Below are 23,920 nucleotides of genomic sequence, written 5' to 3'. Positions count from 1 at the left end.
TAACATTGAGTTAATACCTCCTTTCATTTGTCAAGTCCTTGTGGAAAATGCTGCCTCTATGTAGCACATTTGTGGGACTTACTGGGAAGTAAGGCACCCATCTCAGGAAGCAGTATTAATGATTTTTGTTTCTTTTTTTAAATGCTAAAACCAGTGGTAATTTGAGGTCCACTTAGGACACTTCTCTTATAGCTGGGCAACTTTCTACTCAGGAATATAGCTTGGTCTTTTCAAACGTGGCAACATTGCTGATATACTAGGAGCCTAATTTTAATGCAGCTAAATGGACTCTGTGTGGGCAGATTCAGACACAGTTTTTCTTTCAACTTACCATTTAACGTTAATGCTAGCACAAATCTAGTATTTTCTCAAGAAGTCTTAGCTTTTGGTCTGAAGAGATTCAATTCTGAATTTGGCATCTGTTACAGTAAGAAGTTAAATGTGCCTGTCTCACTGGGGAGCACCTGGCACTGCGTCAAAGTTAATTCTTCTACTCCCTGGTCAGGTTGAAGTCTAGCAGCTCTAGAGGAAGCAATAACGTGGTCATTCCATGGGGAAACATGGAGATACTTTGTTTGGGGATCTTTTTTTTCTTTTGTTGGCTGGTAGGGAATGTACTTAGGATCAGGAAGAAGAGGTTTTTTTTTTTGGTAAATCTCTAGCTAATTTTTCTTCTCTAGTGTCATCCATCAAGGAATAAAGTGTGTGTGCTGTACATGTTCATAGAATCATAGAATGGTTAGGGCTGTAAGGGACCTTTAAAGGCCGTCTAGTCCAACCCCTTCCAAGGAGCAGGGACATCTCCAACCAGATCAGGTCGCTCAGAGCCTCATCCAACCTGGCCTTGAATGTTTCCCGGGATGGGGTATCACCTTTCTGGGCAACGTGTTCCAGTGTTCCACCACCCTCATTGTAAAAGATTTCTTCCTTATGTCCAGTCTAAATCTACCTCCTTCTGTTTTAAAACCATTACCCCTTGCCCTTTCACAAGAGACCCTGCTAAAGAGTTTCTCCCCATCTTTCCTTATAAGCCCCCTTTAGGTACTGCAAGGCAGCTATGTGTTTATATTCCTTTGGGGCAATGATACACTGTTACAAGTAATGATGATGTCAATTGCAAGCTTGTTGAGCAGATACAATTAATGGATTAACTGTAAAACTCTTGTACACATTTGTGCACTTTGTTGTGACACTGATGAAGTTGAAATTATATGTAGCCAATAAAATTTAATATTAGACATTCTAATTAAAAAGGTAAGACAGTCTCTCTTTAGTAACCTGGTTAACCATTGATACTTAAGTAACACTTGCCAGTATATAAGATAGATTTGTGATCTAAAGCAAACTTTGGTCTGCTAGATTCTTTCAGGCAGTTTAAAAGGCCATGAAAGAGAAAATTTTGGGAGAATTAGAAGGGGAAGAGTGCCTTTGAAGTACTTTGTCCTTCCTCTAGAACAAAACAGCTTAATATCTCGCAATCTTTCAACAAACAATTGGAAGATAATTTTGTTTTATTGAATGTTCAGTATATTCTACAGAGAAAATTTTCAGGTTTTTTTGTTTTTTTTTTTTTTTTTAGTTAAAATGCAATAATTTTGATGAAATGATAGTTTTATGTGGAAGGAAAGCAGGTGATTTTTGTAAAAATGGGAAAGTAACAAAGGGAAGTATGGGAAAATAACAAATAGGACAGCTTGCCGAAAGCATCAGTGCAGATATGAAAACAAGATGGTGTCAAGTGACACTGAATGCATTAGGCTTATAGCCTTAAAGCTGGAAGCACTAGTGTGCCGCTTTCAAATTTTATTCCCTGTAAAAGTCACAGTGTTGCAACTTGTGTTTTGGCTTACCAAGTTATAAAATCTTAACTGTAAAAAAAACAGCTTTTGGCTACGAGTTGAAAATTTGTTGGTAGCTGCTACGATTTCCTACTTATATGGTATTCATAGTGTTGATTAATCCAGCCTTTTCTCTTTGTAACATCTCCAGAAGTCTAATAAGGCAAATGCCAAGCAAAAAATGAGAGAGAGAGAGAGAGAGAGAAGAAAAAGTCATGAACCCGATAGCTGATGTTTTCAGCCTCTTATAAAACAATGCTTGGTGTTAGGGATGTGAAAATAAATCTTTAAGGAGTAGTATTTCACCTTGAGTCTTTTAAATTGTTCTCAGTAGTTTGTGACACAGCCAGTCTTATTTTCTTCTTCTAAAACAAGGTATGAACATTATGCAACTCTGCCTAGGAAACAAGTTATTTTACTTTTCTAGCAGCTCGGTTCTAGAAGAACAATTTGTAGACCTTATTAGGATCTGTGTTTAACTTAGCCAGTGGGGAAGGAGAATCGTGAATCTAATGTGAATATGAAATATCTCTGAAGTGGATGCATTGATTTCTGATCTTTATTCCAATGTAGGACTCTCTCGGATTTTGAGAGCCCGTTTGGAAATGACCAAGAACAGGGTTGTTGACTGGGCCTTAGCAGAATACATGGCTTTTGGCTCTTTTCTGAAAGAAGGGATCCATGTCCGACTAAGTGGACAGGATGTGGAGAGGGGTACTTTTAGGTGAGTACTGACATAACTGTTAAGTGCTGTCCCATACTTAAAGAAACACCTTGACATGTTTTTAAACAGTATGGTCTTTTGCAGGGAAGGGTAAGGTGAAGCTATTCAGCATCAGTCTGGATGTTACAGATTCTGGCAGTCAAGAATAATAAAATCTCCTGTGTCTCTGTAAACAGCATTTTAAATAATTGTATTTAAGACAGAACAAATGTTCTTAGATACTTTCTTCCTTTTCTTGCTGAAAAGCAGAATTACTTTTTTCTTCTGCTTTTTAACTAAAAATTCAGCAGCAATCCATCTAATTGCTGAGAAGTGAAAGAATGGTATTTGCTGCTGCAGATTCTGAACTCTTTTAACTACCATTCCAGTGATGCCTGCTTGAAACTCGGCATCCTGTGAACAAACACATTGCCAGTTGGCAAGACTTTTTAAAGTGAAAGATGATCTTTTGTACCAAGACTTTTAATGACTATGGAGCATGAATGAATGCAGAGTCTGATCACTTGGTAAAAATATATACAATTCTGCTGTCTTACCTGATTCTCTGTGGAGTGAAATCTTAATGATGTATTTAATTGAAAGCTTTGATGCGAAGCCTGTTGCTGGGGGTGAATGAACTAGCAGCTGCACTGTACTTCATTGTGAATGCTTGCAGAAAACAGAGATAAATTTTGGTGCCTGTCTTCTCTGGTACAGTGCTCTGTTTCCACGCTGAGCTTTATTTGGTATCTAGTCTTTTGGGCTTTCTTCTTTTTGCTCCCATTCTAATGGCAGTTTAACAAAATCCTTCAGACAAGACCTGAAAACAAAACTGAAAATGGGGACATTCCTTCCGTGTCCCTCGCAATTTCTCACCCTCCTTGATTTCAGTACCATGGTCTTGTAAAGTGGTGAGCATCTCCTGGGAGAGGATCACACGTGCTCATTGTTTAGCAACCTACCCACCTATTCAGGTGAGTGCTAATTCATGTCAAGCACACGCCTGTAGACTTGTGTTGAGAATACTGATTCTCTGTATTCCCAATTCTCTCACTGGTGAAAGAGGATTTTCCAGAACTATCGTCCATATTTTCTTGATGTTTGTTTTAGATAAAAATAATTGTTGTGCTCACAGCAATATAGGGGAAAAAAGAAGAAACGTGTTTAAATAAAAAGCTATTCAGATTGGCAAAGATTAGCTAAGGATTCCTTTGCCATTTGGATTTTATTATTCAGTCTTTCAGAAAAGGAGTAAAAAAGCATTCAGATAAATTAATTTATAGTTCAGGACTGAAGCTGGTACTGCAGATTTATAGTAACCTGGTTCTGCTTTACTGCTGGGTTTTGAGTTTGCCTGATGGGTACCGGGATCTACAAAATAGTAGCCTATGGTGTGATTATGAATTTTTCTTATGAATGTGATAGGACAGTTGAACAAGAAAGAGTGAGATTAAAAAAATGCCTTGGACCTGAGGAAGTCAGAGAACAGTCAATTGCTCTGTTAAATAGAAGAGAGCATTGCAAGAAATGTGTAAGACTTAGCCTATTATACTGTATTCAAGCTCATTTCATCAGAGGAATAGGTAGAAAAGTTTACTTGTGGTACAAGCACATCTAAGTGATACTGCAGCTCTCAGTAAAGCTGCTCTTTTTTAGCTGTGGTTCAGTTTCTTTGTAATTTGTAATACAGGTGAGCAACTTCCCTAAAAACTGAAGACTTTTGCAAATAAAATGACAGTGGCAAAAATTATTTCTGCCTAACAGCTGTCTGATGTGTGTATTTTCCCCTATCTACCTCCCTCCCTGTGCTGTTCTTCAAAGATTCTGTCTTTCCTGGCCTTGTGTTGTTGACTTCTAAATACATTTCAGAGCTCTCTTGCTAGCATTCGTTATAGCAAAGGGAAGTAAAAAAAGATTCAGTCTTCAGTTCAGTGTTGGCAGCCATACAACACACAGTAGTTGTTACCAGTATAATAACTGTCCTTAAGTTAGCGGTTGCAAAGCTGGACGTACTGGGGTGATTCACTCAGTTACTCTGCTCAGAGAGTTAATGGATTACAGTAATTACTTCAGTCATCTCTGGTTTGTTAGTGTTCCTTGGTGCCCCATTCTAATGCTGATTAATGGTGTTTTAGAGAACTGTAAATGGTGCATGCGAGTAGAAATAGCAGGAAAGAGGATACAACTGCTTCAAGTCTTGCTGCTGAGATTAGATTAAATTTTTTGCATAAAAGACAAACAACACTTGTTTTAAGGAAAAGTTTAATAGAATTTTCCAGGGAGGCAGAGTGAAATGGTTTTAATAACAATTTTTTCCTTGTTTTTTTTTTTTTCTTACTTCAATTGGTCTATTTTATAGCAACCACCCCTCCTCCCCTTCCACTCTCCCCTCTGCTCTACTAGTGATGAGATATTTTCAGTTTCCACGAGTGCTTGAGAAGAAGCCTTGGATAGTCAGTGAAAATTCTTATAGTGCAGCAATTGTATTTAGACATTTTGCTAGGTGTTGCTAGGTTTCAAGCAAAGCAGGGAGTTATGTGAAGAAAAGATAACTGTGTTGCTTGCATGCTTTCTAGAATATAGCTTTGATGGTTTATCTTTGAAGATAGCTTTGTTAAAGCCCAAAGTTATTCTTGGCTAATAAATTTGTTTCAATGCCTATTTGCAGCCATCGTCATCATGTGCTTCATGATCAAGAAGTTGACAAGAGAACGTGTGTTCCCATGAATCACCTCTGGGAGCAGCAGGCCCCCTATACCGTGTGCAACAGCTCCCTTTCCGAATACGGTGTCTTAGGTATGTCTTGGGGTAACTATCTGACAGATCTGCTTCTGTTTTAATAGGTCTCAAACAAGATGTAGGAACTGATGACTACTAATTAAGAGGAATTTTTTTTCTGATTTTGCTTTGATGTGGTTAAGCCTCCTGGCTGCAAAGTTTTACTTTGTTACTTGAATTTGCCAAGCCTCAAAACAAACAAACAGAAGTCTCATTCTGCAAGTGGCATTTCAAAATAAACAAACTCTGCCTTTGTTGTATTTTGACATTATCACCCTTATAGCAGTTTCGTATCAGGTGAGAGCTAGGAGTTGCAGAACAGGGGCCTAAAATCCAATCAAAATGCCGAAACTGATTTCCCCCCAAACCTCACTCCCTGAAAAAAAGTGGTTCTACCAAGAGATTCAATAAATTTACTCTGTTCATTGTAAGATTTGTCCCTTGTTGTCTTCTGATCTTGAAAAAAACACATTATAGTATAAACTTTAAGACAAACTCTTGTTTTTTTCCCTACACTGTGCTATGATGGTTTCACTTTTAACCTATATTTTAGTTTTAACATTTTAGCATACATGAAAAATTAGAGGGGAAAACTTCAACTAAGTGCTTGTTTGTTTGTAGTTTTGTTTCTTTTTTTGTTTTCTTTAATTTTTGAATATGATGCCTGTGGTATCAGGCATATGAATTTGCAGGTTTCAGTGTGCTTGCGGTGCAGAACTGTCTGCGCTCTTCAAATGGTATACTTGTTTGTTTAGGGTGCTTAGCACATACATGTTTGTACTTCAAAACTATAAACTGGTAGACTTAAGCAGCTTTTGATGGAAAAGTCACAGAATATGCTAGCATTGGTCTCATTAGTATTCAACAGGAAATTACAGAAGATTAATTTCAGAGAATGATGTAGCTATACGAAAAGCAAACCTCAGCAAGAAAGAGAATGTAGAAAAAAGCTGTAAAACGGTTATATATGAAGCAGGTATCAAAGTTCTCCCTCTCAGGTTCTGGCATCTCTTAAACAAACACCCCCACATTTTACAATTATGAGATTTAGTTGAGAGTCTCTGTCTATTGTGGTTGATTTTCACGATTCTGGAACATGCAGCAGATGCTTTTTCAAAAGAGGAGGAACTGTCAACAAAATTAGGGACACTTTGTAATACAAATATAAAAATCCACCCTAGCCTTATCTGAACTGCTATTCTGAATAGTGCTATTTCAAGAAAACTAGTTCTTGTTAGTGAAAGTATTAATCATAATGAATTATCTTTTTGGTACTAGACGTTTAACCTTCAGTTGCAGAGAATGGATAACCTCGCTCTGACATGATGAGGGTGGTAAGAGGAATGTGGAGCACGAAACAAATACATCTAACAATTTATCAAAAATGTTATTGATTCTATAGATAAATAATGAAATATTGTTTCATATCCATTTTAGAGCTAGCGTGAAGGAAAAAGAGGAAACATTATAGTAGTTAAAGATGGTAGTTGTTAGCTGCTTGCTTCAAAGTTCCAGAGATATTTGATCACCTAGTCATTTTTACATAGGTCATGGTTTAATCTCAGCCAGCAACTAAGCACCACACAGCTGCTTGCTCACTCCCCCTGCTCCAGTGGGATGAGGGAGAGAATCAGAAGGGTAAAAGCGAGAAAACTCATGGGTTGAGATAAAGGCAGTTTAATAGGTAAAGCAAAAGCTGTGCACACAAGCAAAGCAAACCAAGGAATTCATTCAATGCTTCTCATCGGCAGGCAGGTGCTCAGCCATCTCCAGGGAAGTAGGGCTCCATCATGCGTAACGGTTAAATGGGAAGACAAACACCATCGTTCTGAATCTCCCTCTTCCTCCTCTTCCTTCCCCCAGCTTTATACGCTGAGCACAATGTCCTATGGTATGGAATATCCATCCCTTTTGGTCTTTGGGGTCAGCTGTCCCGGCTGTGTTGCCCTTCCAGCTTCTTGTGCACCGCCAGCCTACTCACTGGTGGGGTTGTGTGAGAGGCAGAAAAGGTCTTGACTCTGTGCAGGCACTGCTCAGCACTAACGAAAGCACCCCTGTGTTATCAACACTGTTTCAGCACAAATCCAAAACATAGCCCTGTACTAGGTATTATGAGGAAATTTGACTCTCTCCCAGCCAAACCAGCAAAATGTATGCAACATATTACCTGTTGCTAATAATGTGAAAATTAAAACGGTATAAAACTGTATAGTTGGAGCATCAGCTGAAGAGCTGAGGTGTTTCAGGTCTTTTTGTTAGCTCTGTGGCAGAATTGGTGTGAAGAGAAGTTTGTATCTCTGTAAGCTAATATAGGAATGTAAATGCAAACTCTAAATAGGAGAGTGCAAAAGAGGATGTGTATAAATATAAGAAAAATAATTGGTATAGATAAAAAGCAAGAATTTAATTTTAGAGAATGATGTTTGTTTGTTTGTTTGTTTCCAGTTTCCTATTGTTTCTTACAATTTGTTCTGGAGTTTCTTAACTTGAGCCTGTTTATAGTGATGCAGCAAATTTTATGGGCAAGTGGGTCATAGGTTCCTGGTTTTGGCTTTTTTACATTCAAATAACATATCCAAATATGAAAGTGACAAATGTCTGCATATGGTTGAAACCTGGTTTTGTTAAAAAAATTACACCTCAGTAAATCTAGGAAGCCTAGTCTTGATGTGGTGTGAAGGGCCATTCGTATTGCCACAATTCTGTTCTGTAAAAAAATGAACCAAGTGGGTTCTCTTTCTTTCTCTTTCTTGATCTCATCCTGCTCATTATTGCTCTTCCCCCTTCCCCAGCAGCAGAAACGTGAAAGTTGATTTAATAACTTTCATTGAATACAAGCAATATGGAGAAATACAGGTTTGTTCATACACTGAAGATAAGAGTACCATTTCTGTGCAGTTCTGCTTTGGCAGATGTGACGACAGGTTCTTCAAAACTAACAATATTGATATTTTAACTGTTAAAAACTCAAAATCTCTCATGTCTGATACATTTTCTAATATTAAAGGAAATTAAATTGATAGAAATAGTTGATTAATTATTTATTTTTAAATTAAAAATGCTATGTGGCTATGTTAAAGTGATTTTATAATTAAGCTTCCCTACCCTTGATGGCTTTTACTTGTCAGCCTTCTCCAACATGCTTACTCTTTTGTACCCACAGAGAGACAGAATTGGCATAAGCAGCAGTGTGTGAACATGTCTCTTCTAGTTAAGCATCTTGGTCGGAGAGGACATATTAGAATTGTTTCCTATTTGGCTGCTAACATCACTGGGGATCCTTTTTAGTACATGGAAGAATAAGTGAATGCTTGCAGTTCAAGGAGTTGATTCTTCAGGAACAGCACACGTGGCGCTCCCCACCCCCCCCCCCCGCCCCCCCCCACACTCCCCCAACTGCTATTGCTACTATGTAAGCGGGTTACAAGCAACAGTTTGGAATTAATGCCCTAAAGTATTTGGTGGGGAGTGGGAGGGTTGTGAGAAGATATAAAGGGGCGGGGGGGAGGTGTTAAGAATTTAATTTATGACTGTGTTAACATGCAGCACTTCAGAAGCATTTTGGGAACTACCTTGGTTTCTGTCAATTTAGAGCTAAGTAAAAATTGATTGAATAGCCCAGCATGATAAAATTACAGATTATTTCCTTGGCAGGTACATAACCCAAGAGCTGGCATCCATTCAGATCTGTGAGCTTTGCACCAAGTTATTGTTGAGCTGGTTAGGAACACCTGGGGTGTAACTGCTCCATTAAAACGATCCTCTGACAAGATTGATTTCACTTAGAAATAAAACAAAGGCAATCTTGTTAACTTGTAGTTCAAACAATTGCTTATGTTTTGTGTACAGGAAGCTGTGGAATGTGTGTACTGAGGCATTAAATCAGAGTATTTAACAACCTCTGATAATTTTGTTTGACATCCTATGTCTGCTATTTTTAGCTGTATCCAGATTATTACAATTTACTTGTGCATCCACTCATCTAGCTGTAAATTTTCCCTTTTACTGAAATTGAGTGTCTTGGAGTACAAGTGATGGCTGTGTGAAGTTGTTTAAGCAAATAAGTTTGTCTGAGTTTATTTGCTGATCAAGGTAGAGGAGAAAAGCAAAAGTAGTTTACAGGCACTGCATGCTACCTCTTCAGCATTTTTTAAATACTTCAAAGGATCTCCTCTCTTTCTTTACTGTCCTCAGAATGACTTGTGTAGTATTGATCTTACATCCAGGAGGTGTGGTTCTCTCTGTCACGTTCAGTACTGGTCTTGGGCTGTAGCATCCTGTTTGGGAATTTCCAAGAAACATCCAGACAAGATAGACTTGGAACTAGTGTGTAGTTCAGCAAATTCCTGAACGATGAGACCTGGAGTACAGCTCTTTCAAGGGCAAAGTTCATGTTTAAAGCAGAAGATGAAGGCAAGAGGACAGGTATTGATTTAAACTTTTTTTTTAGCAATACACTCCTAGAGTGAAATGTGTAGTATTACTACTCATTCAGAACAACATATTTTTAAGGTTAGGAGTAGCAAATACATTACCTGTCAGAAATTGTGTTAGGAAATAGGCCAGACTGTAGTAACCAAAGACCAAGCATCTGCATGGAGCTCTAAGAAGGCATCGGTCTTTCTGTTTAATAGAGTCAGCTACCAGATGGGCATTAACTTGGCTTTCTCCTAGGCTGTGTTTGGGTTCGTGGAAGGATGCATGTCCCTCTCTTAGTCCCTGAGCTTAGATTTTCTGTTAAACATAGCACAAGTCTGTCTTTGTAACTTCACTCATTCTGACATTAAATCCCTGATAAACCCTCTATAATCATTAGTTAACATTCATGCCTTAAGCCACTTTGAAATCATATTGAATTAGGTTATAGCTTTAGTTAATTGAAAAACTGCACTTCTTATGACAATCATGAGAAGTGCTGTGGGGAAAAGCACAGCATAATATGCTGTGTTAGCTGCCACTTTGCCTGACAACACCTCTTTCTCTGCCAGAGTGACAAAAGAACAGTAAGGGAGCACAGCAGGAACTGGACTGATAGAAACAAGCGTTTCTGCTATGCCTGTCATCTAGGGACCTTAATGATCTTCAGCAATTAAAACATTAGTTTTGCAACCTTAGTCAAGTGCTGTGTATTTTTCTTTCCTCTCTCCCCTCAGTTTGGAAGTTTACCAAACTGCTGTGCTGGGTCCTGGTCCCCTGTGCTCTGAGCCCTGAGTACCTGCCTGGTGTTTGGGAGCTGGCTGGTGGCTCTCTGCCACCCTTTGGGTGTGCAGATTCCTTACTTGGCATTCTTTGAAAGCTACGTCTTGCAGCCCGGTTATCTTGGCACTGGATTTCCTCACAGCTTAAAACTGTTCTCTGTGTTTCTAGCTGTGTAAGAGTTAATCCTTTTAAACTCACAAAGTTTGCACAGCATTTTCTCCACATGCAAGTAGGAGTCGTAATTCTTGACAGAATCCCTAGCAATTGCTATAATCACTGGTGGAATTGCTTCAATGTTAGGAACTTTCATGGTCATTTGCCTGGTGGAAAATCAGTTCTGGTGTACTAAAGATGGGTACACCACAGACACATATTCCATGAAATTGTAGTCTTGGCAGATTTGATTTCAAAATATTAATCAGAATGTATAGATTACATTTGGATGTATTTTCCTAGATATTTTTATGATTGTGAGAAAGCTTGCAAAAGGTATCTGTGCAGCTTCACCTGGGACATTGTCACTTTGTGGAGATTATTAGCACAAAGTGGACAAGATAGGAAATCAGAAATGACACTCTTTTTTTTTTTCCATATGAATTTTAGGGGTGATTTCGGTATATGAAACAGAATTATGTGTGTGCTCTGACCGAGTTTTAAATATTCATAGAGCTCCACCTTCTTTGAAAAGCACTGTGTGATTATTGATAACTCCAAACGGTCAAGACCTCGGTTCGTTCTTTTCTAAAAGCTAGATTACTCCATCCTTACAGAGAGTAGCATATGCGCAAATAAGTCTTGAACATATTGCATATTTTCTCAACCATGTCACCCAATCAGTAGAAATGGTCTCTAAATGCTTATGTAAAATTAGAATGGGATTCAAGCCTATCTAGGGAAATCTATTTTTCAGATACCTTTGGGAACATGCATTGAAGGAGTTGTGTAAAATTTTCCACTGTTTGCATTTTGTTAAAAAGAATCGAATCACACAAATAAGGAGGGCAGAGATTGAAAATGTGTTCTTAAAGGCTGTTCAGGCAGTGAGGCCAAAGGAACGGTTAGCAAAAGCCATCCTCTTTGGTAATGCACTCTCATGGTGACTCACAGGTGAAAGGCCATCTGTCAGACTGTCAGTCACCTTTGGCCTCTAACGTACTAGTTGCCTTTCTGGTGTGAGCATGAGCATCTGCTGGAGTCATGGATGGACCGTTCAGAGTTCAGCAGTCCAGAAGCAAAGTGACTCAAAGATTTCTTGCCGTGGAGATGGTAAACAAAAAGCTGGGTTGGAATTACCAAGGAGTAGACTATGAAGACACACTATAAAAACAATACGTAAAACTGTTTTCTCAGTGAATAAACAATTTCACTTGAAGCTCTTGTTGCTTTTTCTCTCATGCAGTTAATTTGTCCTGCAGTGTCCCTCTACTAACCTTCCAGGAAAGTTTGTATACTGACATTGACTGAAGAGCCTGTTCCTGGAGCAGAAGAAAAGAATCCTGTAGTTCCAATTTAGCTGTAGTCGTTGAGTTAAGCTAAAGCAATTTCAGTTTCAGGCATAGATGACCTATGTCAGAACTTCATGTCGGATTGGAAGGATGTTCTTGTAGTTCTTGTTATAGAGGGACTTCTTTGATACATGACTAATCTCAATAGTTTTGTTGAAATGGTATTACTGAAAACTGCATGACTTACAACAGGGCAACAAAAATCCAGTTGATGCTCTCATTTTGGTTTTGGTTTAAGTTAATTGGTTTTAATGAGAAATGAACAGAATTCTCAGCAAGTCTGTTTCTTTTCTAATTCTCCTGCTTGTTTGGTTCTCAGGTTTTGAACTTGGCTTCGCTATGGCAAGTCCCAATGCTTTGGTGTGCTGGGAGGCCCAGTTTGGTGACTTCCACAACACAGCGCAGTGTATAATAGACCAGTTCATCAGCTCTGGCCAGGCCAAGTGGGTTCGTCACAACGGGATTGTCCTGCTCTTGCCACATGGAATGGAAGGAATGGTGAGGGCCACTGGCTGGCTCGTGTGGGAGGGGCGTTGCTGGCTACTGCACCTTCCTCTGCAGCTGTAAAGGCCAAAGGTGTTTTGGGGATCAGATGGTGATAGGAACCCGGGAGGAGGAAGGCACTGTTTAGCATGTTGGACTACTTCAGTGCTACAGAAGAGAATGTAGATAGATTGATTGGTGAGAACCAAAGTGAGAATTATTTCTGAGCTCTTAGCTATGTGTCCTTCTTAGTGGCATGTACCACATTTTCCCCATTTTTTTTCTTTTTTTTCCTCTCTTTTTTTTTGTATTTTTTCCCTAAGACTTCTTTCCCTAGAAAGCCAGATTCCTAATGTACGGTAAGAAAGAAATCATTAGCGTCTAGCAGTACTTGCTTGGTTTTATTTTGCCTGAAGTATGTCTCTGTAAAGTCTGCACTAAATTCACTTACAATGAAATTATATGAAACAACTTTAAAACTTCTTCAGAAATCATTGACATTGGACTTTGATATAATAAGAAATTTCCCTCTTTCTGAGAAAGAAAATATTTCCTCTAGCTATTGATTATCTTTAGCAGCTAGTAGGATGAACTGGACAGTGTCTTAGAGGGAAAGGGCATGGACAAACTCTATATATTTATATAACATCATATAAAGTTCATATCGGCAGTAGAATTCTTCTTCAAATCTCTTTAAATTATTTTTAAAGGCTACATGAACATCATGTCAGGCTAGATCAATTTTCTCCTTTTCAAATGCGTTAACATTCATGAATGTATGTATGTATGTTTCTAGTTTTCTATTAAGAAAAGCATAGTATGTGCCACAGTGGCAATCTCCATCCGTATAAACGCACTAGACCCTTTCACTACAAACTGTGTCATTTCCATTCTCACAAACACTTTTCTTTATTTCTATTCAATTATAATCCTGTCCTGAGATACTGGAGTGCATTCATACCTTATGAATGGTGTTCTGTACCCATTTGTGCGTAAAGAATAAAGGGTCTGATGCTGTTCATAAGAGTTTTGACAAATTAATTTTTTTTAAATGAATCTTGAGGGACAGCCCGAATGTGCCCTCGGCAGGAGGTGTGGTCCTCTGCAGGGAAGCACTTAACTGAGGGGAGCCGGTTCTCTGCTGCTTGCAATACAGTTGATCTTTCTTTTCTTATAGCCACTCAGCAGCTAAGATTTTGCTACTAGTTTCAGGTGTTTTCGGAATATTTAAGAATCCCACCAGGCTGTTGAAATCCATTCTCTTCCCAGCAGAGGAGCTTCCATTACAGGAGTGTTATTTTCTTTATAACTACAGTGTTGGGGACAGAATGATTTGGGGAAGGATTCGTAATGGGATATGGATCCCTTCACCTCTAGGTCATGCATTCACAGGCAAGTTGGCTGTGATTGAAAGACTGCTGCCTAATGGCTCCTTGGAGACTCATCTGAAAGTAGCTAATGGATTCAGTATAGGTCTCACTGGATAGGTGGTCACAGTAGAAATAAACCCTGCCCCATCCTACGCAGCAGTTGCTGGCAATCTGACTGGCGGTGTCAGCAGAGAAATCTAAGATGGATGTGAACACTGAGGCTCTGGATTGAGGTTGTTGCTGGGGCAGCACCTGTGTGTGTTAGGGAAGCCTCACATGTGTCTCCTGTAATTGTTTGCTGGTGACATCTCTGTTTCCAGCATACTGAATTCAGTGTGCTTGTGAAGCACTGTTGCACGGGTGTAGGTTGTACTTTGTGTAGGATTTGATTTACAGCAATTAGATGTATACAGCAGAGGTATTGCAATATTGACTGTTACTGTGCACCATAGTTTTGTGCGGCTTTGCTTCTTGTTCTCAAGCCCTTTGGAGAGCATACGTTAAGGTTTCAACAGAGGAAGTTATGATGAGAGACAGCCATATAAAGAAAAAAGTGCTTTATGAACATCGTTAGCTTAAGAGCCATGGAGAGATTTGAGAGGTGTAATAGTTTATGTCTTCAGGTTAAATTATCTTGCCACTATCTCCAAAATGAAAGTCCTTCCTAACACTAACTGTCACTTGAACAAGCAAACGCTGCCAGCATGAGCAATAAATAGAAAAGCACACTGCATTCTTGTAGTCCTCACAGCGTTCTTTCATCCTCTATAAACAAGGACATGAGAGGGAAGATAATAGATTGTTACAGTCCTTTTTCCTGATAATTGTCTGTGACCAGCATGCATGTTTTGCTAGTGTAAAATGGATCTAACAGTGTTTGTGCACTAAAAGAAATTACCTTGGGTACCGCTAGTGAGACAGCGGATGTGAGTGTTCAGTACTTTGCCAGAACCTAAAATGCCTCCTGAGGAAGCAGAAATTAATCATAGGTTAGTTTGGCAGATAATGTGAACGTGTATTTTGATCCATTTTAGCTGAAGCATTCATCTAGGCTATTTTGTCCTGTACTGAAGAGTGAACAATGGTAGGAGAGAGGTCCTGAGTCTGCTTGTTGTGTTGCTAATATAGCAAAGATCATCAGCAGTTAACTTTGTGTTTGCTCCTGTTCAGCCTGCAAGTGTGGTTTGGCCCAAAGAAGTGTGAGTCACTGCAGCTCACTGAGGCACGCGGTGTTTCTTATCCTGACATGCCTCCTGCTACTTTTTACCCTGCTTTAGCAAGGTCATTCTTGTGCCCACATGGACCTACTGCCCTTTCACTGGTCTTCGTTGTGCAGCTATACTAAGGCTAGAATTTACTTGCAGCTGGTAAAAACATTGGAAATCCATGTAAAACCTAATTTTCTCCTATGAAAACAGTTTATGGAAGACAAAGAATTCCAGTCCTGCAGTGTGTCCTCTCCTCTCTCACTGCTGCTGCCATTGATGCCTTTGGCTGGGGGTGTGCAGCCTGCTGTGGACCTGGCAGGGTGACAGGAGGCGCTTACGCAGTGAGTGACCTAGAGTCATGTCTAACTGCTGCTTTGCCTTCTAACGTTGTTTTAAACGATACCTCTACCAGGGTCCGGAGCATTCATCAGCCAGGCCCGAGAGGTTTCTGCAGATGAGCAATGATGATTCTGATGCTTATCCAGTAAGTAGATTTGTCAAAGGCCATGTCCTTTTTTTGCTTTTCATGTCTCAGATTTTTTTTTTTTTTTTTTTTTTGTTAAGAAGCATCCTTTTAGCTAGGCATAATGGGTTAAAATTTAGCATCAAGAGTTGTGTAACATTAACTTGATCCCAGTAAAAGTAACGGAAGCATGCAGTATGTGCTGCTTCATTTCAAAGCTGAGGTCATATACAATTAATCTCTGGCGGTGTGATCTTTTTATGGCTGTTCCTCAGGGCCAGTGATTCTGCTTGTTTATATTGCTGTGTGTACTGCAAATAGGTGTCTCTAGCTACTTTGTAAAGGAAGCCAAGTGAGACTACCCCTGGCTTTTTGCAGTGGAGCTAAATTGTACTACTGGGAGCATGAAAATAAGCAACTTCTAAATTTGATTCAACGAAGACCTTCATATGTTGGTCATTCATTTCTACAGATAAAGTAAATAGCTCTACAGGATACTGGGCATGCACTTACCCACTGCAGATTTTCTACGAAACACTGCTATACATTAATGAAAAAGCCCACCAATTAAAATAAAAGGCAAAATAAAATGGATGTTTCAATTTTCACCCTGAGTTTGTTATCCTTGGGGCAATGATAGTTCCAAAGCCATGTCCCTTCTCCTCATCTAAAAGTGATTTTTGTCAGTATGCTGTCAGAATAAAGACCTGTTTGATTGACTACATTTAAGCACCGTTATAAATTTTATTATAGAAGCCAGCAGCTCAAACTGTGGATCAGGAAACTGTGGATCAGGAAACTGTGTTAGATGCTGTACCAACCTGTAATGAGATTATTGTACCTATACCTATATATATGCTTACCTAACATATATGTACATAGATGCAGATTAAACAACTCCTATATTAATAAAATACATAAATATGAAGTATATGAAATTTATGTATTAAGGACAGGACACCTACCAAAAAATGGGAGCAAGAGAGTTAACTATACACTCAAAAATGAATTATAGCTTTAAGATTCTTTCAAAGGGGTTCTATTTTGTGTCTTCCACTTACTGGAGTCCTAGTACTCATCATGCTTCCTTGCTGGACTTCCTAATTTGCTGAAATTAATGGAAGCTTTTTTGCCTTTATTTGCATATATTTTTAGGAAGAAGTAGAAACAAAAGAGAATTATTTGTAGGGATGCTAGGGATGCTTCCGTAGCTAATGATATAATCTCAGTAGAGATCTGCTAATTAAGTTTTTTGAGGAAGGGAGTTGCTGAGAGTCAGAAATAGAAGGATGGCTTTCAAGCCTTTTTTTTTTTTTTTTTTTTTTCTGATCTTTTAGACATTTTTCTAATGCACTTAATGTCTCTCTCAGGAGTTCAGTGAGCAGTTTGAAGTTTCCCAGCTGTATGAATGCAACTGGATTGTGGTGAATTGTTCAACTCCAGCCAATTACTTTCATGTCCTCAGAAGACAGATCTTGCTGCCATTCAGAAAACCGGTAAATTTACTTTAATGGACTTGATTATTCTAGGTATATTAACCCTCCCATGAAGAGGAGTCTTTGTTTGCATATGACATACTGCTGGAAAGAACAAGAATTGTTGGTGAAAAACCTTAATTGAACACAGATTGAAGTAACTGATTTGATGGAATGAAACTCAGGTCTGATTTACTACAATTCTAAAACTTGATTTTCAGCTTTCCTTCCTTCTGGCTGTGCAGACTTATAGCTGAGCTTGTCAAGACACCACGTAGCTAACAGGTTGCATAACTATAATCTGCATGTCTAACTGCTGGAGCTTCAAAACCTGAATATACAACTGTTGGATGTTTTAGTGGTTTGTAGCCTGTGATCTGATTTTGTTCTGAAAGAGAAGCATAAGGAATGGGTTTTGAGAGCCTTTAAAAGGGAGTGGACTACCCGAATATTTTGACTAATTTTGAAACTTTCTAGACTTTCCAAACAGGAAAAAGTAATTCACTGTGTTTGTTATTCACATTAATTTGATCTATAGCATATTCAGTTTGTGGGTTTTGTATGAACACTGTTACAAATGTTGCATATAATAATGTAGATAAAACAGCTCCCGAGTGTTGGAAAAATTTCTGTCTTACAGCTGATTGTTTTGACACCCAAGTCACTACTGAGGCATCCAGAAGCTAAATCCAGTTTTGATGAAATGGTGTCTGGTAGGTCATCTTAAAGTATTATGGATATAATACCAAATTGCATGTCAGATTGTGAAGGAAAGAATCTGCTCTGGGAAGTTTGCCTTCTCCTTTGGTGTAATTTTTGTGGAGCTGTTGTAGTGAGATCTAGTATGGACTTTTTCTGAAAAGTTTGTTTTCAAGTATGGATTCTTAATTTTTAAGAGGCTGATCTTGTAACAACCATTAATCTTAAAGGCAGTTAAAAGTCCATTCCCCTCTCTGCAGGAGTGTTCCCCTCAATAGGCTTTTAGGTCCCTCCACTCTTTTTCTCTTCATATAAAAAATGAATTGTTCTTTGTACTGCCTCCCCTAGATGTGAGGGATAGGTTGTAATCACACTGTGCCCATTTGGAAGAATAAGTGGCCCATTGCTTCTTTCAGTACTCAGTTCTGTGGCTGCCATGTCACACCAGTGATCTAAAGTTGAGATCAAGTGAGTTCAGAGCTTTGGACTACCACCCTAGCTGCTGTTGGCATGCCATCAGCACCAAGAGATATGTAGCAACTGCAGAGGTAATACCAAAAACTGAAGATTTGTCTTGCCATGCACTGGTTAGCACGTGGTAGGGTGGCATGAGGAAATGCCGTGAAATGTAGTGAGTGATTCGAGCGATTGTGTGCATAGGTGTGGTGGTCTGTCTCCAGTTCTAGGGGGTGTCTTGACTGCTATCAGGAAAGTGTAACTGCTCAGTTTTTTAAAAGCAAATTACAGTGTATAAACATGCTTAAATGTTGTATTACCTACTTTTTGTAGGTGAGTAAAGTTTGCTTCTCAAGCAAAGACATTTGCTGGTTTTGATTACTTTTTAAAAGCTTTGTAGAATGAGTCAGATTAGAAATTCTGTAGGGATTTTGATTTGACACTTTGCCTTGGGAGTCTCCTCTACTTCCAGCTAACCCTCAATAGTGGCCAAACTCCTATTTAACATTGAATTCTGACATACTTTAATGTTCCTACTGAAGAGGAGAGCAAGTAGTAAAGTATAACTGACTCTCAGCTAACTCTTTTTGCTCTGATTTTTAATGTAAAGCTGAGAAGGAGAGGAACACTCACTCCAGCTGACCCAACGAAGTGCAGATTCAGTCTTTTTTTTTTTAATGATGAATTCTGCTGTTCAGTGAGACAGGATAATTCTGACATAAATCAGTAGTTCCTCTTTCATATGTTTGTGCTGCTGCTTTTCTCCCCCCAAGATAAATGGTTCAAACAGGAGCTTATTCTCCTGGTAAGTGGGTGTGCTGATTCAGACTGGGAGGTCATGCCACTATCTGCTGCCTTGCAGTTGTTTAATGTGGGAACAGTTCTAATCAATCATATAAGAGAGCAAAGAAAAGGATCTTTCAGACCATCAAGTCCCTCTTCCAGCTTCATGTATCCCAAGCAAATTGTTCTCCTGGGACATGATGTCACAGGGGAAAAGATATCTAGCAGTGAGGATATACATGTGAAATTGTATGTTGTCACCTATACATATGGCTCAGTACTATGCTAATTCTTCCTTTGGCTAATGCCGTTTTAGCTCTCAGAGGTTTAAATCACATAAATATATAGCAGTAATGTGTGTGCTTATGTAAATATTTCTGTAGTGGCCAGATTTAGTTGCATTACGCGTATGTGCTATGCTTTTGTATAAAAATGTTCTAAAATTTTCTAATCCTATATTAACGTTACATATTTGAGATCATCTTGTAATGAAGAAACAATATTTCAGGTAATTCTGTGAAAAAAAAAAACTAAGCAAAGTTGAGCTATCCAGTCAATTTAAAATTAAAGGTGTGATGCACAACACAAAGCTAAAAAAGAATCCACTGTTTATATGTTTCTGTCTATTAAATGTGAAAGAGTGGATTGTTGTCAATCTTTTAACTTCTTGAAACTATAATTAGCAGAATTACCCATCTGAAAAGTAGCAATAGAGAGGCAGCAGAGCCCCATGACCATTGCAACCCGCTGCTTGCTCAGTAAAGGACTGTTTCTTGGGCTGCTCTATTACAACGTCGGTTCCACTGGGAGCACTTTTCTAACTTGTGCTCTAACCAGGTACCACTTTCCAACGTGTGATTCCTGAGAATGGACTGGCAGCTCACACACCACATGAGGTCAAGCGAGTGATTTTCTGCACAGGAAAAGTGTACTATGATCTTGTGAAAGAGAGAAAGAGTCAAGACCTGGAGAAACAAGTAGCTATAACCAGACTCGAACAGGTGAGCTCCCTGATCCTCAGAAGACAGAAGCCAGCAAAGGGTTCCTGTGCTTTTAAATAGATATTACTTACCAGAAAGGATCGTGATAGCATTTTTGTGGCACTTTGTGAAATCAATTGAAGAAATATGTCTCATTTTAAAGAACATACAGCAATTATATTAGGTACTAAATGATTAATTACAATGGTTGGTTCTAATACCCAGTAGGTAAAAGGCTTTCCTACTATGGGCCAACAACCATGTAAGAGAAAGCTTTACCAGTTATTACCCTCTCTTTCCAGATCTCACCATTCCCCTTTGACCTGCTGAAAGACGAACTGGAGAAGTATCCAAGTGCTGATCTAGTTTGGTGTCAGGAGGAACACAAAAACAGTGGATATTATGATTATGTCAAACCTCGTTTCCGCACTATTGTGAACCACACTCGACCTATATGGTATGAGACTTTAAACAATTGCTCTGTCTCCTGGGCTCATTTGTTTGCTTTTAAATTTGCTTGGTGGTTTGTTTTTGTTTTTTTTTCTTTTAAATTTGTTTTTGATTTAGAATGTTATTCATGGGGAAGTCAGGTTGTTCACTGTCGTGGTTTTGTTAGTGAGGGGGGGCCTAAGGTGGTAGCTTCTGTAGGAAACTGCTAGAAGTCGCTCCCCTTTGTTCAGTGGACTTGGCCGGGCCTAGGGCGGACCTGCTTCTGGCCAAGGCCGAGCCGATTGGTAGCAGAATGTTCCGTGATAACGCCTCTGCGATAACGTATTTAAGAAGGGGAAAACAGAAAAAAAAAAAAGAGAAGAGAAGATGTGAAGAAGCTGAGCGGGTACAGAGGCGCAGAGGGGGAGGCGCAGGCCTCATGAGCCTTGCAGGCCTCACCCTCTGGCCTCTCGCCGCGCAGCCGACTGGGCCCGACTCGGTCCGGCCTGGCTGCAAGAAGTGGAGAGGAGATGAGAAGTGAATAAGATGTAAAAAAGATCCTGAGAGACATCTACCAGCCTGTTGTGAGGAACGGCTGCAGACGCCAAGGTCAGTTCAGAAGGAGGGGGAGGAGTAATGCGGCTCCTGGCCAAGATTCCCCTGCAGCCTGTGGTGACGACCATGGTGGAGCAGGTTGTCCCCCTGCAGCCCATGGAGGTCTACGGAGGAGAAGAGATCCACTTGGAGCCCGTGAAGGACTCCACACCGGGGGAGGTGGATGCCTGAAGGTGGTTGTGGCCCATGGAGGGCCTGCTGGGACAGCTGTTCTGGAGGGACTGAACTCTGTGGAAGAGATGACCCACGCCGGAGCAGTTCCACGAAGGACTGTGGCGTAGGGGTGGGACCCCGAGGAGTTCTTCCCCAAACCATGAAGCAGTGGCGTGAAACAACATGTGATGAACTGACTGCAACCCCATTCCCTCTTCCCCCCTGTACCGCTCGGGGGGAGGGGGGGAAGGTAGTAGAGATCATGTTAAGCTCGGGAGGATGGAGGGGTGGAGGGAGGTTATCTTGTTCTCTGTCTCATTATCCTGCTATTTGTAGTAATAAATGAATAGTTTTCCCCAAGTCGAGTCTGTTTTGCCCGTAATGGTAACTTTAAGGATTTCTCCCTGTCCTTATCTCAAACCTCGAGCCATTTTTCCTTATATTTTCTCTCCCTGTTCTCTCAGAAGGTGGGGAAAGTGAGAGAGACTGCGTAGTCTGGTCCCGATCAGGGCTGAACTACGACATTCACAAATCAAAACCTCTGAGTCTAGGTTCTTGGGTGAAGGAGGGAAAAGTCTAGATGACTATTTCTCAAATACATCACGCCTATCTTGCTCTTCCTTGTAGTTCTAAAAGAAAACCAGTAGCAACTAGCTCTATGTTTATCACCACTTACCACAGCACTTAGTTCTCCTGGGTTTTTCTCTCTTCTTGCCTATGATTCTGTCTTTTTTAAGAATTTCACTCCAAATATTAGGTTTCTGCAGGAAACAGTTATAAGAGCTCAGTCCAGGTACCTTTGCATTTATTTTAGATGATTGACTCTGAGATCTGCCCGTGCCTCTGTCAGAGGAATGAGTATTCATTGCCAAAAGCTAGTTATCTAATTATGAGATAGTGTAGCAGGCTTTCCTGGGAGGGATGAGGGAGAAAACACAGCTTAATATTGATGGGGGGAGGAAAAGAGAGGGAAGCTGACCGGAAGGTATAACTGATGTTATAAGTTGTACAACTTAGATTGATTTTATTTAAGAAATATTGATAATTAAATGTCCAAGTCCGCGAGCTGACTTGAATGCATTTAGCAGCATGTTCTCACGCTTGTTAGTGTCAAAATGGTCTCTCTTCTCACCTCATTTGTCTGCCCAATTCTTTTTGTCACAAAGGTATGTTGGCAGAGAGCCTGCTGCTGCAGCTGCTACAGGCAACAAGAACATGCATCTGGTGTCACTCAGAAGGTTCTTGGATACAGCTTTCAACCTGGAGGCCTTTGAAGGAAAGACATTCTGACTGCAAGGCACTGACCCATCTGACTAGTAGTCTCTCAAATCACTGCATCCAAAACAGGAAATAAAAGTGTGAAAAATACTATCAATTGTGTATTTTTGCTTTACCAGATAAAACAATCCAGCAGCTGACTTCATTAATCTGCAGCTTGTTCCCCAGTCTGTAATGAAAAAAAAAAAAAAAATTCCAACTTACCTGCCACCATTTTTTGTCACTCTTCTATTTAGATTGGGACCTCTGTGGCACAAGGAGAGTCTCCTATCCAAGGCTGCAGTGTCTAGCTCAGTGAGGCTCCGATCTTGGTCTGTTTGCAGTCTAATTACTGTAAGTAAGTAGAGCAGGCATGGACAGTGTGATAGTTATGCACATCCCTGAAAAATAAGAGTACGTTTGGGAGCCATGAAGTAAACAAGATGCCTTGTTACAAGGAAAATGGTTGACAGTTATTTCTAGATATATTGGAGAGGAGTAATGAAACCAAAAAACAAAGAGCTGATAGATGACTTTGGTAGAGAAATGTACTGGCTGTGGTTGTTGGAAGGAGATGGTAAGGTAGCCTGGTGATGTGAGGAGACTGGAAGTAGGGCATCAGATTACAAAGTTGCTAAACTATGCGGGATAATAAAAATGGTGTGGACCACTTAGGTATGAGGTGGAGGAGGGTGATGAAGGCAGAAATAAAAGGGACCAAGAAAAGATTTGCTGGGGGAGCTAAGGAGGGAGGAAATCTACACAAGACTACAGCTGACAGAGTGTGATCAGCAGAACTCAGCAGCAAATGAATTCAAAAGTAAGAGGTGACAGCACCAATTGCTCCCACTCCCTGGGCTGCCCGCGTTGATGCGCTGTGGTGTTAAGGAACTGCGGGGTCCTGTGAACATCCTTATTTTGGATTAATACTCTTTCCCTCACCAAACTACTAGGATTGGCTTTTCTTTGACCTGGTAGTGCCCATAAAAAGATTGTGTTTGGATGAGAAATCTGTGTTCATGCAACAAGTTGTGGGTTCTCTGCTTTGTCCAACTACCTCACATCTCCTTGCTGATATTAATTCAACTCTGAAGTGGCAATTCCTGATTTAGTCACTTTTTTTTTTTTTATGTTAAGAGGAAGGTGGGCAAGCAACAGTTACTGATTGACCAAAGGCACATGCTGTGGTTTTGTACAAGTAGTAATTGATTTTTTTTTTTTTGTCCCTTGTGTTTACTTGTCAATTAGGATATCAATTGCCATGTACTTTCAGGATGGACATAGAGGTGAACCACCTCTGAGAGCTGGCTCTGTGTAAGGTGGCTGATGGACAGCAGGTGCTGGAGGGGAGGGAACAGCAGGGGTTGTTTCTCTTCTCAGGAGACAGCACTTGGCTTTCTGGGAGGCACTGCACAGCAGGGTGGTCTCAGAGTGCCACTGCTTTTGCGTCCTCCACAGTACTAAAGGCAGGTGGGCACAGCTTTCCTCTCCCCTCTTAAAGTAAGAGCTAGTGTTGTCAGAAGTTC

At 40.0% G+C, this 23,920-nt stretch overlaps 1 protein-coding gene across 2 annotated transcripts in view; it reads left to right on the top strand.

Annotated features, from left to right (window-relative positions):
• OGDHL (oxoglutarate dehydrogenase L) overlaps positions 1-22,508 on the top strand; it is a 51,404-nt gene extending 28,896 nt beyond the window's left edge. For both annotated transcript variants that reach the window (XM_086751935.1, XM_086751934.1), the window contains exons 15-23: positions 2,412-2,562; positions 5,210-5,337; positions 12,343-12,521; positions 15,497-15,568; positions 16,918-17,043; positions 17,663-17,735; positions 19,798-19,961; positions 20,243-20,397; positions 22,304-22,508. In XM_086751935.1, the coding sequence (XP_086608061.1) occupies positions 2,412-2,562; positions 5,210-5,337; positions 12,343-12,521; positions 15,497-15,568; positions 16,918-17,043; positions 17,663-17,735; positions 19,798-19,961; positions 20,243-20,397; positions 22,304-22,427 (1,172 nt within the window). In that variant the 3' untranslated portion in view covers positions 22,428-22,508. The remainder of the gene's footprint in view (positions 1-2,411; positions 2,563-5,209; positions 5,338-12,342; positions 12,522-15,496; positions 15,569-16,917; positions 17,044-17,662; positions 17,736-19,797; positions 19,962-20,242; positions 20,398-22,303) is intronic.
• Positions 22,509-23,920: the final 1,412 nt, after the last annotated feature.

The sequence above is a fragment of the Chlamydotis macqueenii genome, chromosome 7, assembly GCF_036417535.1.
Source record: "Chlamydotis macqueenii isolate bChlMac1 chromosome 7, bChlMac1.mat, whole genome shotgun sequence".
Classification (NCBI taxonomy): domain Eukaryota; kingdom Metazoa; phylum Chordata; class Aves; order Otidiformes; family Otididae; genus Chlamydotis; species Chlamydotis macqueenii.
This window is presented reverse-complemented; position numbering and strand designations above follow the sequence as displayed.